General features: G+C 38.2%; 1 protein-coding gene across 1 annotated transcript in view; it reads left to right on the top strand.

The window, feature by feature from the left end:
* RELN (reelin) overlaps positions 1 to 16,098 on the top strand; it is a 296,695-nt gene that overhangs the window by 193,424 nt on the left and 87,173 nt on the right. The window contains exons 17-21 of the mRNA XM_054839620.1: positions 2,743 to 2,809; positions 3,754 to 3,987; positions 4,595 to 4,756; positions 9,040 to 9,276; positions 15,075 to 15,267. Of these exons, the coding sequence (XP_054695595.1) occupies positions 2,743 to 2,809; positions 3,754 to 3,987; positions 4,595 to 4,756; positions 9,040 to 9,276; positions 15,075 to 15,267 (893 nt within the window). The remainder of the gene's footprint in view (positions 1 to 2,742; positions 2,810 to 3,753; positions 3,988 to 4,594; positions 4,757 to 9,039; positions 9,277 to 15,074; positions 15,268 to 16,098) is intronic.

Genomic DNA, 16,098 nt, shown 5'->3' with positions numbered 1-16,098 from the left:
TTTTTTCTTCTAATTGAATGCTTTCCAGGAAAAGATATTGGTGGCAAGGGTTTCATATAACATTTCCTCTGACTGCATAGTTCTAATTACATAAATAGGTACTACCCTGTGCTATTAAGGACACGTACTGTGCCAGCCTAAGCAACAGTTAGAGCATCTGGGACATATTTTTCTTTCTGGACATAGAAGACCTTCATAAAGAAATGCTGCTACTAAACACTGACAAAAGTTTTACATTGTTTACAATATCTTCAGGAGGAAAGTACCATCTGTTTCAGGGAACTATTCTTGGTTTAGGAAATTATTTTTCACCTACCTGTTCTTTAAATGGATGTGAAAAACTGGGAAGAGCTTATATTGACTCATCTAATTATAAAGCTTAGTGCAGAGCATAACCGGGGCCAGTCTTGAAAGGAAATACTTTAAAGCACAGAAAAAATATTTAGGAACCAAGGATAAAATAGATACATGGTATGAAATGCAGAAATAAGTATGATTGAAAGGGCTACCTATGAGAAGATGCTCATTTTTTAGCTTTGCTGATTAGCCCTAGATGTTTTGGGATTAAGTAAACTACATCCAGAATTTGTTTTGTTAGATTTCTGAAGTATGTAATTTAAGAATTTACAGTGATGTACAATAGCCTGTGAAGTTTTGTAGTGATTCCTAGTAAGGTTTGATATGAAGCCTCTGAATGGTAAATAGTTACATTTTGCAAAATTCTTAAAATAGATTACTGCCTAGTTTTGAAAAGAAAATTCTTGAAGCTGCTTGATAATGTAATGCTACAAATGAAATTTTTTCACAAAAAGTAATTCTCTTAATCACATTAATGGGAAGTAGCATCATCTTGATATTCTGGATAGAGTATTCATGCTTGTCATTAGAGATGATGATTTACTTTGAAAAGAAAGTAAAATGAAGGGAAAATTTAGGTGTATATATACGTGAGATGTCTGTAAGAGTATCTGCAAAGATGAGGTGCTACCTAACAAAATGCAGACTGTAAGTGCTGGAGATGTTCACAGAAGTTCACAGAAATAAGAGCAAGATAAAATCAATGCAACGATCCAAATTCTTTACAACAGAACAAAAACAACAAGATTTTGAAAACGAATGGACAATTCATACTTCTACACTACCTTTGCTTGTACAACTAAGTACAATTCAACCAAAGGATGCAGCATGCTTCACTCTGTACCATCTCAAAAGCAATTTACCAACCATCTGCCTAAAAACTGCCTGCTCTGAAATTTGTTTGAGGTGTAGAACTGTGACATGGGAATCAAGTCTTAAAGATGAATATGTTTATGAGGTTTTACTTGCCTCCTTTGTTAGATACTAGTGGAACTGAAGCTTAGCACTTCGGTATTGTAGGGAAAGACTTATAAATATTGGCACTCAAATTCTTGAAGAGATGAAGATTTTCAAGGATTCAGCACTCTGACTTTTAGCTTCACAACTGTTTTTTATGTGATTTAAGTTTTAAATAAAATCTGGAAGCTGGCCATCTTTTAGGAACACTGGAAAACTGCCAATTTTCATAAAGCTTTTTTAATTTCGAAATACATCATTACATCTTTAACCCTTCTACTTTTACCACCCCCTCAAAAAGACCTCGAAAGAGACAAATAAATCAAACAGACAGAACAGAATTTTTGCACCCTGAAAAGTGAGAAAATCTAGAAATCACATGAAGTCTGATGAGGAGTTAGTTACAGGGAGTAGCTAACAGGGATTTAGAGTGCATCTGCCAGGGAGTACTGACACACGGTTATGATGGGCAACATCATAAAACTAAGAGAGGGAGTAAGTACTGCTTGTTATAGACATTTTCAAATTGGTAGCTATTTGGACACCATTCCAAAAGTCACAGTGCAAGTGGATAACTCCAAGTAACAGGCATTCTTCAACAGAAAAGATTCATGGCCAAGGCCTGTTTATCATATTGTACTGAAAGAATGTTGCCCACAAGTTATCGCTTTGGGCTACACCCAGATCAATGCTTTCCTTTATAGTAGTGCAATGAGATGTCGATTATACTGCAATTTGCTCATCTTTCCATCCTTCATATTTTTCACAAAATATCAACATTGTTGATTAGGAGACATCAGAAGAAGATTAAGTAAAAGAGTAAAACAAGTCCGGAATATTTTTTAGTGCATATGATTTGGAGTTTTATTCCATTTGAAAGAATCAGTGAAAGTATATGATATTTAATAGTTACTTAAGACATATCAGGGCAGATTCTAATTCCATAAGTCCAGTGAAGTTAAGAATGTGGATTTCAGTGAGAGAAGCAGTGATACATTTTAAAAATCGACAAGACTGCTATTGGAATGTGCTAATATATATATCAGATTACATCTCTCAAATAAGATGAAGAAAAAGGAAAGCAAGAAAATGGTCAATTCATAGCAAATCATCTGATCTTATTCACAGTCTTAAAAAAATCAGGTACATTAATTAAAACATCACTAGTGTCTCAAGCCACAGATAGTCATTACCCATTAAATAATAAATTATCCCTGGCTATCCCCGACACGGAGCAAAATTCCATTACTCAGTTCTATAGAAGGATAAAATCAAATGCATTGTATCCTTTTGTAGACCTCTTCCAGCTAGTGGGATCAAGATAAATACAGTAACTGTATGATCAGGTCTGTATACTTTATTGTATTCATTATATTCTGTTTATCACAGAACATAACCCTTCATTTAACTGATTTCTTTTCTCTGCAGTTTATATTGGTCCATCTTGCCTCAAATTCTGCTCAGGGCGAGGACAGTGTACCAGAAACGGCTGCAAGTAAGAGTTATAATTCAGTACTTGTATTCCATTTCTGTCACATAGTTCACTTGAGGATCTGAAAGTTGAAGTGATTTTCATTTCAGCCCTTGCTTTTTGAGATGACTAAATATAAAACTATCATAGCCCCCGGAATGCATAAAGCTCACTGGAGAGCTAAAGATCAGTCTTTCTAAACAGCAGCATATTTAATTTTTTTTTCTATAATTTTCTTCCGGGAGAGAGTCTAACTTCCAGTTCACCTTAAAATGTGCTACAGAGCACACTGAAATGTCAGTGATGCATGTTTTATACTGGGTTTAGAGGTGATTTGGGACCGTATCACTTTTACATTAGATTTTGGGAAAGAACCACAATTTTCATAGTTCTAATATCGCATAGCCTAACAGACCTCAAGGACAGAAGGTCAGCACTCCTCTTTTTCTGAAGGTCTGGCTTGTTAAAAGTGTTCCAGCCAAAAAAGCAAAGGTACTTATTCAAAATCAGTAAATGCATTCAAAATATTGGTGTAACTATTTTTTGGTATTAACAAGAGTGTGACCCATGGGGCGTCCTGTTCTGTCCTGTTACTCAATTTCTTGTAATCACATCTGACATGCTACAGATAAAAGCAAATTAATAATTTTACATATGAACAACTGTAAATTATGTCAGCAGTATTTTTTTCCAAAAATGAATAAAATATTTTCTGTATTGTGTGTTATGTGTAGACTGGTGGGGTGTTCATAACTATGATTTTTTTAAATTGGAAAAGTAAGTACTAGCCAAAAGAAAGTCATTGGCTATGCAATACCTAAATAAAGAGGTTCTTGGTTCTTATATTTGAGAGAGACTTTGTAGGCAGCTTCAGTTCATGAACTGCTGCAGCCACTGTGTTGGTTTGCCAGCCAACCACAGGAGAAGAAGGGTCATTAATTACACTGTTCAATCTTCCTCACCTGCAGGTGCGATCCCGGCTTTTCAGGGCCGGCGTGTGAGATGGCGTCGCAGACCTTCCCCATGTTCATCTCGGAGAGCTTCGCCAGCTCCCGCCTCTCCTCCTACCACAATTTTTACTCCATCCGGGGGGCTGAGGTCAGCTTCGGCTGCGGGGTCCTGGCCAGCGGCAAAGCCCTGGTCTTCAACAAGGATGGGAGACGCCAGCTCATCACCGCCTTCCTTGACAGCTCCCAGTCCAGGTGAGAGGGAGAGAGCAGCAATGTTGAGCGAAGAAATTGGGAACCCTTACCCTTCCCGCTACAACCTTGTGTGTTATTAAGCCAATTGTTTAGCAGGAGGAAAAGTTTTTTTAAAAAAACTCCTAGTTCCATATTTTAATGGTGATTTCATAGGCTTGCCTTTTTTCCTCCTGCTTTGTAAACAACAGAGCCCAAAACAGACTGGAGGGAAGTTATTGTACAGCTTGGATGGAAAATATGAAATGTTAATATCAAACCTGAGTGTCAAAGCCAAGTGCTAATTAATTATTTATAAGGTTGTGTTTATTTGACAGCTTGTGGCAGCTGATTAGATCCATTCACTATCTCTCCCTCCCCTTCAGTGCCTAATAAATAATTAAATGCTGTAATGATTGGCATTTTTTAACTATGTGTGCCACATTGCATTACTTGACAGTAAAAACAAATCGCAGGTACAAAACCCCATAACTGATATTTATCAAAATTTGTCTAGATTGAGAAGAACTGAAAACAACCTGGCTAGGGAAAAAAAAATACAAAAACAACAAAACCCAAAAAAACACTATACATATGGTAGCCTATAAATATTTGTGTAATTCTGACCCAGGTTCCTGCAGTTCACACTACGCCTGGGCAGCAAGTCAGTGCTGAGTACCTGCAAAGCACCCGACCAGCCCGGGGAAGGAGTGCTGCTGCACTACTCCTACGACAACGGGATCACCTGGAAACTACTGGAACACTATTCTTATCTCAACTACCACGAGCCCAGGTATATCCATAAATATTACGAGGAGTGTTATCTACACGCAGTTAATGCTGGTAGTGGTAGTCACTGCAATGCGGAGAGTAAGTACATCTGCCCACATGGTGTGGGAGTGAGTGGAGGGAAGATCTTTTACTGCACACTGAATTTACTACTTTTCCTTAAAATTTTGCAGTTGTTCTGGGCACCTTCCATTTTTGCCTGCTTCTATAAAAATGAATACATGGATTTAATGGCATCTGAGTCTCAGGTGATGTGACAGAACAAGCTGAGGCAGTGCAGATGAGCAGGAAGAAATGTACTTGTGGGAAATAGGGGCATGACTCTTCCCAAGGAAGCAGCAACTTGTAAAGATAAATTAACATAAATTATTTGTAGCTTTGAAGCCATAGATACCTTCACTACACCATCCTCTGGGATTAGGAGTTTGCAGGCAGCGCAGTACAGCTGAGACAAAATCTGACCACGAGGGTGTCTCCAGGTCAGCAGGGAAATGGCGCCTGCTCCCATTACAAAGGGGATTACCTGACTTTGTGCCTGTGGGCTGGACTCGGTGCCCAGGAGGTCCTGCCAGTGACCGTGCCTGGGAATTGTGCAAATCACCGAGAAATTGAACAAAGAGCTCATCTCGTCTAGCAGCACCTGCGTTTGGTGTCAGATTAGAGAGGAAGATATCTGATGTATTTAGAACAGAAAGTATTACTTACTGGTATATTTGTGACACCATCCATCAATTTTAATAAAGCACATGCAAAATCAGGAGTGTCCACAAGCACACCTGTCCCGCAAACCCAGAACAATCCGGGCTGGCTCTGTGCAAACCCACTCAAACCTGGAAGCATCCACCTTCATGGGGTGCTGCAGCAGAACCCATGAATCCCGATGAAAGGAGATGCTCTGCAAGGGGGCACACGAGAGGCAGAGCCCATGGTGGAATCGCGGGTCACGTCCCAGCTGGCCCATTCCTGCCCAAGGGTGGCTTTGCCCTGTGGCCTCTTCTCTACCCCTCCACCCAGTTCCAGGATAATGCCTGAGTCAGCCCCAGGGGTGGGACTATAGATATGTCTGCAAGTCACTCCAGCTACGTATAACTTTCATTATTTATATATATTGAGCTCAGATCAGCTCATTAAAAAAAATAGAGTACCTCATCTTGTTAATAACTGAATACAAAATTACAATATACAAAAAGTGTTTAAGAATATTCTCATGGAAAAAATCTTGTAACATTCAATATATTTCCTTGGAGCTATAATATATACACTCAAAAAAACTCTCTACAAAATAGCTGTATTTGGTAGAAGTATATTGCATGCGGGCTTTAATTTCTGAAGTTTTAAATGTTTCCAAAGGATACAGCATACAAACTAGAATGCTTATGAGCCTTCTTCAAAATTTTCTTTCCTGTCCTTTATTATAGTCACATATATATTTTATATGGCCCTGTTTCTAATTCTTAGCGTCAAGATTACAGCTGTAGGAATTATATTTCCCTAAAGGTTTTTAATATATAGCACTATGAAATTTTTATAACAAAAAGGAAGATGCACATTCTGGTGACTGATCTTAGTGAAGTTTAAGATACAAATGTAATAAATTATATTGATGCCAGAGACCTTTTTGCTTTTTGAGATTAAGTATGAAACATTTAATTTCTGTTGTTCTGGCAGGGCAAAGAGTAAAGCACAACATACACAGGTTAGAAAGGTTGTGCCATGGGATATGAATACTCCACTCTGGGTAAATAGAAAAATGATAGACATACAAACCTGAAGATAGTGCTGGCAATAATTATGATGAAGAACATGAAGAAAGCTTCACCTTCTCATATTATGTTGTCTGAAAATATCAGCTTTTTTGGTAACATAGATGGACTGCTGCAAAGTTTGACAATCAATCTGTATCCAGAAATTTAATTAATCTTCAGTCATACAAAAAATAATTACACATTTAATGTTCTGCTGAAAAGGTGCATTTAATCTGCTAACATTTGACAGCTGCATTTTTCTTCTGAGGAGAACAGCGGTGGCTTTTCAATATTAGGTATGCGCATAGCTTGAAAGAATGAGATCAGACCAAAGGTCTCCCAGCTGGTTTTTAAGAAATCTAATGGTAGCTGGTAATGTTAGTAGGAACACTTTTCTTTTCTGCAGCAGAAAAGTCATTAACAAGAATCTCCCTCCCTCTCCATCTATCTCCAGCAAGTCAAAGCCAGACAGGAGAAGCTGTTATAACTGGAGATGTAGTCAGGTTCTGCATACTAACATATGGCCATATACGGTGTTTTGCACTAGCGTTTTTAAATTGTGTTTGCTTAATCCCCTGGGATGAGAAATTATTTTAACATGCGTTAAATATTTTAACATCTGATAGGTGTGTTAGTGGTGTATGTCATTATTTAGGATTTTCTGTAAATTACTGTCAGTGAGAATTAGTGTCCATATGGGTAAGCTTATGAGTTAAGAGTAAAAAGGGAAGATGCAGGCATTAGAGACAGCCACCAGCAGAGAATTATGTCCAGGATTATAACAGAACATTAGCTCTCACAAGCGTCAAGTGCTTCACGGCGTACGCTGGACGCAGTGCAGGTATTGGCTTTCCTCAGGTTCACCCTACTGAACCATGGAAGACAAAACTATCGGTGCCTTTTAGCATCAGCAGTGATTTAGTGTCATTTGTGCCTTTAAAAATTGACCCAAAAAGTCATGGAGTTGCTGCTCATTAGGGAACCCTTGGTAGAAAGAAAGTCCTTGTAGTTGATTCATGTGCCAGAGAGTAATGGGGCTTGGTCTTTGTCTCAGAAGGGTATGAAGTCATTCAAGCATGTTTATTTGAGCAGCAAAAGAAATGTATCCAGCGCACATAAAGTGCGTGCACCGCTGGTCCCTTGCCATGGGGACACAGCAGCCATCACCTCTGGCTGTCCCTTGATGCTGCTCCCTCCAGCCTACAACAGCAGAAAGCAGCTCCTAGAAATGCCAGCCAGGACTTTTTGAGTGCTTCCCACTTGTTCAGCCAAGCCATTTATTTTTTTCTTGCTAATGGGTTAATGTATTCTTCTTTAAAATCAATGTGACATTCAACAGCGGTATTATAAATTTACTCTTTACAAGGACAGTTTAGCAAGTCATTTTTAAGAGTGTTGTTTTGCACTAAGAGTGCTGCAGACACAAGACTGTTTCACACACACAAAACAAAACATTGCAACAGGCAGATTGGTGCCAATTAATCACAAAAAAACTTGGTGCCAAAGTATAAAATGATGTTTCCAGTTTAACTGATTTGTCATTTTATCCACACTTCCTCTGAGAGAAAGAAAAATATCAGCTACATGTTGAGCTTGCTGAAAACTCTTTTGCCAGCAAGTAATTGTACACCGATGGAGACAAATGTCCCTGTTGCCAGCCTGTTTCACAGCTCACGTGCGTTGCACGGGGCACCACGGTCCTGGTGATTTATGGAGCTTTCAAGAAGGTGTCGTTGCTGTGGCAATTAATGCATGCTCCCTGCTGCTGTATACGATAATTGCTCCTGGAAATTAGATATTACTCTTAATTTTCTTTGCAGTTTGTCAATTATAGGTTTGTTGACATAGCTGCCATGACAAATCAGGTGACCTTGCATACCAGGAGAAGTGCCTGGGACTCACCTCCAGTTGCATCTCTATGCAACTACACAGAAGAAAAGTGTGTGCCATAAGAGGCTACACGTAATCGCACTGTCTGACAAGATGAACCTTTTCCCCTTTGAACGTGGCAGTTTAGAGGGATAGGTTCTTCTAGGACAAGAGCAACACAGGCATGACATCAGTGCTGTGCAGAAACAAGCACAGATTTTAAGAAGATGCGTCTCTTCAGATCAGGATAAAATCCACTGAGTCTGAGAAAGTGGAGCTGGAAGTTACAAATCTTTGTCAGCTGATTATCCCTTTGGCAGTCTAAGTCCCTGGTCTACAGCTGGGTTTCAGCTGGGAAGGTGTTCATGTTTCTTCTGGCAAGCAAGAGCAACTGTAAAATTTACAGAGAGCTCCACAGCAGCAGCAAAATTTACAAAATTAGTGGGTTTTGCACATGGCTGTCTTTCAATAAATACGCTGACTACCAAGAGAACTAACTATTCCCCTCTCCCTGTCACTGGTAGAAGATATACCAGTAGATGCTAAGGTATTTGTGGACTGAATTTAACTCATGATTTTTAGGGTCAATAACAAAAAATAACCATAAAATACATCCCCGTGGAATTATTACAAACAGCAAAACTTTCAATAAGAATTTTGTTCTGTTTTCCAGAATAATTTCAGTGGAGCTGCCTGAAGATGCAAGACAGATTGGCATTCAGTTCAGATGGTGGCAACCGTATCACTCTTCTCAAGGCGAAGATGTGTGGGCGATCGATGAAATCATCATGACCTCTGTGCTTTTCAATAGCATCAGTCTGGACTTCACCAACCTAGTTGAAGTCACACAGTCTCTGGGGTTCTACCTGGGAAATGTTCAGCCCTACTGTGGACATGACTGGACTCTTTGGTAAGAAACACAAATTAATTTCTGTTCTACTTTTGTTTTCTTTGTCTATTCATCCTGCTAAGAATGGAATGATGTCTGCAAATGAGTCTTTCTGGCAGCTATTCAGAGTAATTGTGTCTCATCCTCACATTATGGACAAAAATACAGTTGCTAATCTAATTGCAATTAGCAGTAAGTTTTTACACCCCATTGCACAGAGATTTATGTTTGATGTGAACCTTGAATGTAGCATTCTTTCCCCATAAAATATTTAAAGAATATCCTAATAGAGACAATTTAGAAAATTTTCATAATCTTCACTTAAAATCCAGTCAGGTTAACATGAGTATACAGGTTATGAAATAATCTGTTAAATACATAGTCTGAATATTTTGTAAGTGGTGTTCAGATCTGTTTATATGGCCATTAGATTACTCTCCAGAAAGAAAAGGCAGTAGAATGTTGGTAGAATGACATTTGTCATTCGTAGTTATTTTGTCTGGTATTATATCCATTTAGTCATTTACACTGTGATCAGCATTATGGTGTATTGCAATTATGCCTAAAATGTGTTGTGTATTTAGAAACAAAAGCAAGAAAACATCACCTGCCCCAAAGCAAAAAAGGCAAGAAAAGAAAAAGTGAAAAACAAAGAGAAAGAAAATGCTGTTAGGATCATGTAAAAATAAGCTTTTTTTGTAAAAACATTAACCTGCTTCGCAAAAATTAACTTCTGGAGTATATAAGTGTAACATTTGGAATTAATACAAGGGAAGCTCTATTTAATCTCTATGTTTTGATTAAAACTAAATAACAGTTTCATGCTAGTCTGATCAACATATAAACCCAGTATGGCTTTAATTGGCACAGATATATTTATTTGGAGAAAGTACAACCACAGTAATTATAGAAAACCTCAAGAAAATATAAATAATTTTAGTGTCCCCATGGGCACTCAGAGAAACACTGTTGGAATTTTATTAACAAGTATCTCTGAGCAATCTGATTTGACTTTCTGATCATCTGTCAAACTAAAAGGAGTTGGCTTAGCAGTAGGAACAACACCGAATGTGTTCTAGCGGTGATAATGAGGCAGTAGAAGCACCATTAACCACTTTAATAAGGACAAGGAAGGTACTCGCTGCTCATTAAAATGAAACAACATGTTAAGGCTCAAACTGTTTGCATCTTCTTCATCAAAGAGTTAGAATGAAAGCTCTTTAATGACATTGTTTTGCCTCTGTTCTTGTAAGACCAGTTTATCATGTGGAGGGGGGTAGGTTATTTAAGGTAGCAGAGATTCCTCTGTTTTCCTCCTATGATTCTAAATCAGAATCAAAATAATAAACACCAAGCTAAATTCTCCATCCCACATATTGTCTAGGATTTGTAGTGCTCAGTCATAGTGGAAATGTTGAACTTTCCATGTATCAAATAATCAAAGCCTTGGAAATATTTCCTTGCTATTTATGTATAAGTATTTTTCATTATCACTGGAAGACATGAAGTCTATCCTTCACTGACCTTGTTTCTCTCAAGGGAAATTTTTAAACTTACACAAAGTCTGTACAAATGGCTGCTAGTTAAATTAATTACTGTTGGTTTTTCCCAGCTGTGAGTCCATTTGGTTCTCATTTTCTAACTCATGACTTTCTATGAGCAGAGTTTGCAGTAGCACGGACACCATCCTCTTGAGAAAAGTCTGACAACTGCTTTTTCATTAGTAGAACTATGGTAAATACACTATAAATCATTTCACAGGGTGTCATCCCAAGGCCCATTTTCACTGAATTGCCTTTAATTGTCTATTAGGCCTCCGTTTCTGCCTCAGAATCTGAAATATTTATCCTTAAAGTCAGGGAAAACTGACAAGGGGGAATTTTATTTTTGTTGAAGAGGGACGTTGCTCTTTCCAATATCTGACTACATTTAAAAAAGAAAGATTTGTTGATATACATTGAGCAAAAGTGATTTTTGTGTGGTTTGTAATAGTCTATATCTGGAACAGTCACTTGATTTGATTGTAATCATCAAGATATGGTTTCAGATTAGTTCTTAGACTTTATTACAGCAAGTGTATCGGGTATACTAAAAGGACTCCTGAACACTTTTTAAATGAAGTGTTTGATGATGTATGTTAATTCATCACTTCTCCAAAATGCTCATACACAGGCAAGGTTTTGACCCAAATGCTTCTGGACCATTACAGAATATTTACAGCCATTTGCTGAAATGCATTTAAGTATTGATAAGGATACTAAAACTTTTTTTTTTTTTTAAATATTTGTCTGGACACAAATAAAATACCCTGATATAAATAAACTGTCTTCAGTCAGATTATGACATTTTGATTTAATTCAATGTAACGGACAATAGAGTGTCCCACTGTCCCTGGAGCAGCCTGGGGGAAGACTGTCTATCAGGCTTGTAATGAATTATCCTTATGGAGCAATATATTACAGCTGCCCTCCATCAGCTTGATAGTTTACCTGTGCTTATAAAATGTTTTGTCTTTTAGATTAATTATTACTCTGTAACATGCAGAAAGTTTCTTTCAGGTAATTGACTTAATTAAAATATATTAACACATTTAGAAATTATTTAATGAAGTAGGTGTGATGTGATATAAGAAGACATAAACATCTCCTGCCTTTGATGGAAGCAGAGCTGGTGCTGGTGTGAGCGTTTGGCCATCACGTCAATATTCTTGGTCAATACAACCTTACAAAATCAGCTGCATCCGTGTGGCTTTTCAGTATTCCTGAAAGTACCGGCCTTGAAAACGTGGTAACTCTGGGGATCCCAGAGCAGTTTGGAGCAGCACAGATTGGCTGATATTGGCTGTGATATCATTCCCAGAAGTACCAATTAGTTGGCAGTGCTTGGAGGGAGAGCGATTGTTCTGAGGGCACCTATGGGTATTGTGTTCCTGCGCCTCCGCAGGTCTAATTATATACGCACTAGAAACCAACTCACAGCTACATATTTATACAAAAATGTAGCCTTTACGTTCTCATTTCTGAAGATTTTTTAGTTAATTATTGTTATGCCAGGGACATTAGTCTGTCTTTTACAAAATCCAGAAATGCATTCCAGCTGCGTGGCTCCCAGAACAAACAAAGAACACATTTAGTATTCCAGCAGAAGAGCTTACCCCTAACTACGTACACAGGAGAGCTGGAAAACAAAGAAGTGGCAAGTAAGATGGAGGCCGCACCTTTAATGCTCCCCTTGTTCAGCTGGAGGCCATTTGTGGATACTAAAGGACTTTGTGAACCTATAATGTGATTTCCTCCCCTTAAAAGAGCTCCTTATGGAGCACCACAGATTGTCTTCATCTCTTCACTAGCTTCCTTTTTCACATTTCTTTAATATTAATTTTAAAGAGCTATTTTGACTTTAAAAGAATGCTTACTTAATGCACTGTGTACAATATCCAGGGGCTAAGTTATTACATGAAAATGAATACTAAAGTGTTTTAATCATGACCTGAATGTCACCAGTAAAAAAAGATCAGAGTTTAAGATTTTTTTTTTCTAATTTTACACCAGTAATATTGAAAAGAGGGAATTTTTGTGGAGACAGAGAGAAAATGAAACATTTAATTCTTTGCACCTACACTGAGCACTAGTCCTTTGCTCTTCGTCCATCACTTTGGGGAAGACAGCTTCTGGGCAGATGCTTTGTCAAATTGTTTAGTTTCAACTCCTTCATTCTGTTCAAATGAGCTTTAGATAACTGTGATGTGTTGTTCCCAGGTTTATGTGTGCAATGCCAAATCATTTTCTAAATTATTGCTACATATAACTTTCAGCTGATTATGCTGCACGTGGCTGACTGATACCTGAAGAGCCTGGTTGTACTGGCACAGATTTCCCAAGAAGCTTTCAGTAAAACTTTAATTTCCCACATCAGCCATGAAATTTCAAGCTGCATTGTAGAAATTAAAACTATGTCAGACCAAGTCAGCTTTAACTTTTAAATTTGCAGGTTTTTGTAATTTTGAAAAGTACAAGATAAAGTTTAAAAGAAAAATAAATTCAGGCATTATCCAAACAAATTCTTCTGAGATGCATGCAGTTCTAATGATGAAGCCACAAACCATAGGTTGCCAGCTGGACCGCTGACAAGTGTACATTATACCCTCTGCTCAACTTAAAATTATCCTTCCCATTGAGAACAAAAACACTGACAACACTGACAACACTGACTGAAAGAGCGAACGGTTGACATACAGTTTTCCAAGGCAACTCACTGCCTTCTGGTCCAGTTGTCCATGACAGTGCCCCAGCAGTGAAGGGAATGTCCATCCACAGTCAGTTCATCGTGATGATCGATGTAGACTGAGTAGTTTCGTATGGTAGCATGAGTTGGATCATCCTTTAGGAAATGAAGTCACAGAGAGCAAGGTCAGAGAGTAAAAAGGAGCTTGGATCTTAACTTGGGTCAAGTAACAGCAAGTTTGAGAAATGTCAGCTTTCAGTAATTTCTTCTAAAGCTTTAAGGTAGGATGCTGACATTTATGGCTTAACTGTTCTCTCTGGAAAGAACACTATAGAAAACAGTGTGGGTCAGTGAATTACTTTACAAGAGTGTTAAGTAATGCTGACTTGTATTCCTAGTCCTCACACTGACTTTGTCGTGACCTTGAATTTTACAGGGGTAGAAGCTAATATGTTTTATTGTATGGTATTGAAAGATTAAGATTTCTTATTTAAGTTGATAAACTGTAATTTACTTGACCATAAGGGCAACCTTGAACTAGATTATTCTCTTCACCACCACTGTTCTGAATGTAGCTTTTTATTTTTGCATAATGATTTGCAGTGATTTTATTTAAAAAGATGCAATTCCTATCCTAAATTGTTCGCATCTAAGAATAGTCTTGGAAAATGTTGAAGCTGAAAGAACTACAGTACTTCTGAAGACACTAACTAAACATCTCAAACTAAGTAGAGGGAAATGATTTTCATTCTATGTGAACTTTCTTTAAAACATTCTGTTTTGAAGGCTAGTGTGCAGGATTCAAAGTTTAAGTTGTTATTACTTCCTCCTTATACCTCTCTTGCATTTGTTTATTTTGTTGGGTTTTTTTTCCTTTTGAATAGTGCATAGAAGAAAAAACTGCATTTAAATTTGGAATAACCTTGTAATTTCAAACTATATATTGTGTTACCATGTATGTGATAAATGGGTACTTTGTATCATATATGAGACTTGGTGTGTTCAAAACATTAATACTGACAAAATTATTTTCTCCAATACACTAGATAATATAACTCTTATATCAGTACACCCTGCAGAACAGAAGCTGAGAATAGTCAGTATTAATTCTGAAACACAGTCAAAAGTCAGTGAATGTATTACACACAGAATCACTTGAAAAATCAATGGAATGAAAAGTCTACATAATAAGAATATTTTAAACTAAATGCAGTGTATCTTTACTGTCCAGTGTTTGAAATTACAGCTGTTACTGTGACATGACCTTAGGCAATGGACACTCCTGAGGAATGAACTTTCTTTTTGTTGTTCTTTCTGTGTGTTACCCTTCACTTGATCCTAACTTGATCCTTTATACAGAGAGCATAGAGTAAGAACTAACAGAATAATTCAGCATTTCACACTCTGGGATACTTCAAGGCCTTCCTGGTAATTTGCAGAAGTAGCAACAGAAAGATGCTTCTGTGCATGGTTTCATCCCACGTGCCAACCTCCAGAATAAAAAGGCATCACTGTATTTAACCCAGAACCATTCATAATGTTCCCTTCTGAATCATTTTGGGGATGGATCCTGATTCTTTCCTTACATTTCTCAGTTTTACAGGAGATTCAAAGTTAGCTTCTAGCATGCGCTATGTGGAGACGCAGTCTATGCAGATTGGAGCTTCGTATATGATACAGTTCAACTTGGTGATGGGTTGCGGTCAGGTGTTTACTCCTCATATGGACAACCAGGTGAAACTGGACTACTCCACCAACCATGGCCTCACGTGGCATCTTGTTCAGGAGGTGAGGCTGGCAGCGAGGACCTTTGTCTTCCATAAGCTCTGATTATACAAAGATCATCTGAAATATACTTCTGGCATTGAACAGAGGAGGATGTTTCCTCGTTCCCCTTTCTATAAAGAAATTCTTAGTTGGAATCAGTCAAAATGGCTAATACAAGTATTTAAACCGGTTTTTGTGATATTTGGAAGAAAGGTATCTGAGACCCTGAAACACAAAATTGTGACAGGAATGGACCAAGTCTGAGAAAAGAACTGGGGCACAGTTAGAGCTGCAGAGTAATGGCTGAGATCTTTCCTGCGCTATTGCTTTGTTTCTCAAAGCAAAATGCATCTACTGTTTCCTGGCATTTAAATGGATAGAAATTCTTTCTGCCCTTGTGCACAGCCATTTCGTAAATGGAAAGCGCATTCCTTCGGGGGATTGTAATGTAGAGCCTTTCATCTCCCATCCCTGGTTCAAACACGGTCCAGGGCCGTAATGACCGGCTGTTTCCCTGTCTCTGCTAGAAGTGCAAATAGCAGTGTTAGCTGCTATTTCGCCATGTGGCTCAGCCCTGTCTCAGCACAAATGCGAATAGCACATTTGGCCATAATTTTTGCTTTTGTTTTCCCTCTTAGATGGCAAGCTGGACTTCCCCTGGCCTCAGGGTGAGCTAACCAAGGTCTTTTGGCTGCCTCCGAGCAGATTCAGAGGGTGTCAGGGAACTTGTCCTGGTGCCTTTTCACTGCCTGCTCTGTAGGTTCACAGAGGCATTTGAACGTCCAATCCCACATCTTCTATGAGCTTTGAAAGCATTGTCCTGTTAGCTTTTGCCATGTTGCGTTTCGCCAC

This window comes from Grus americana, chromosome 1 (assembly GCF_028858705.1).
Source record: "Grus americana isolate bGruAme1 chromosome 1, bGruAme1.mat, whole genome shotgun sequence".
Taxonomy (NCBI): Eukaryota; Metazoa; Chordata; class Aves; order Gruiformes; family Gruidae; genus Grus; species Grus americana.
This window is presented reverse-complemented; position numbering and strand designations above follow the sequence as displayed.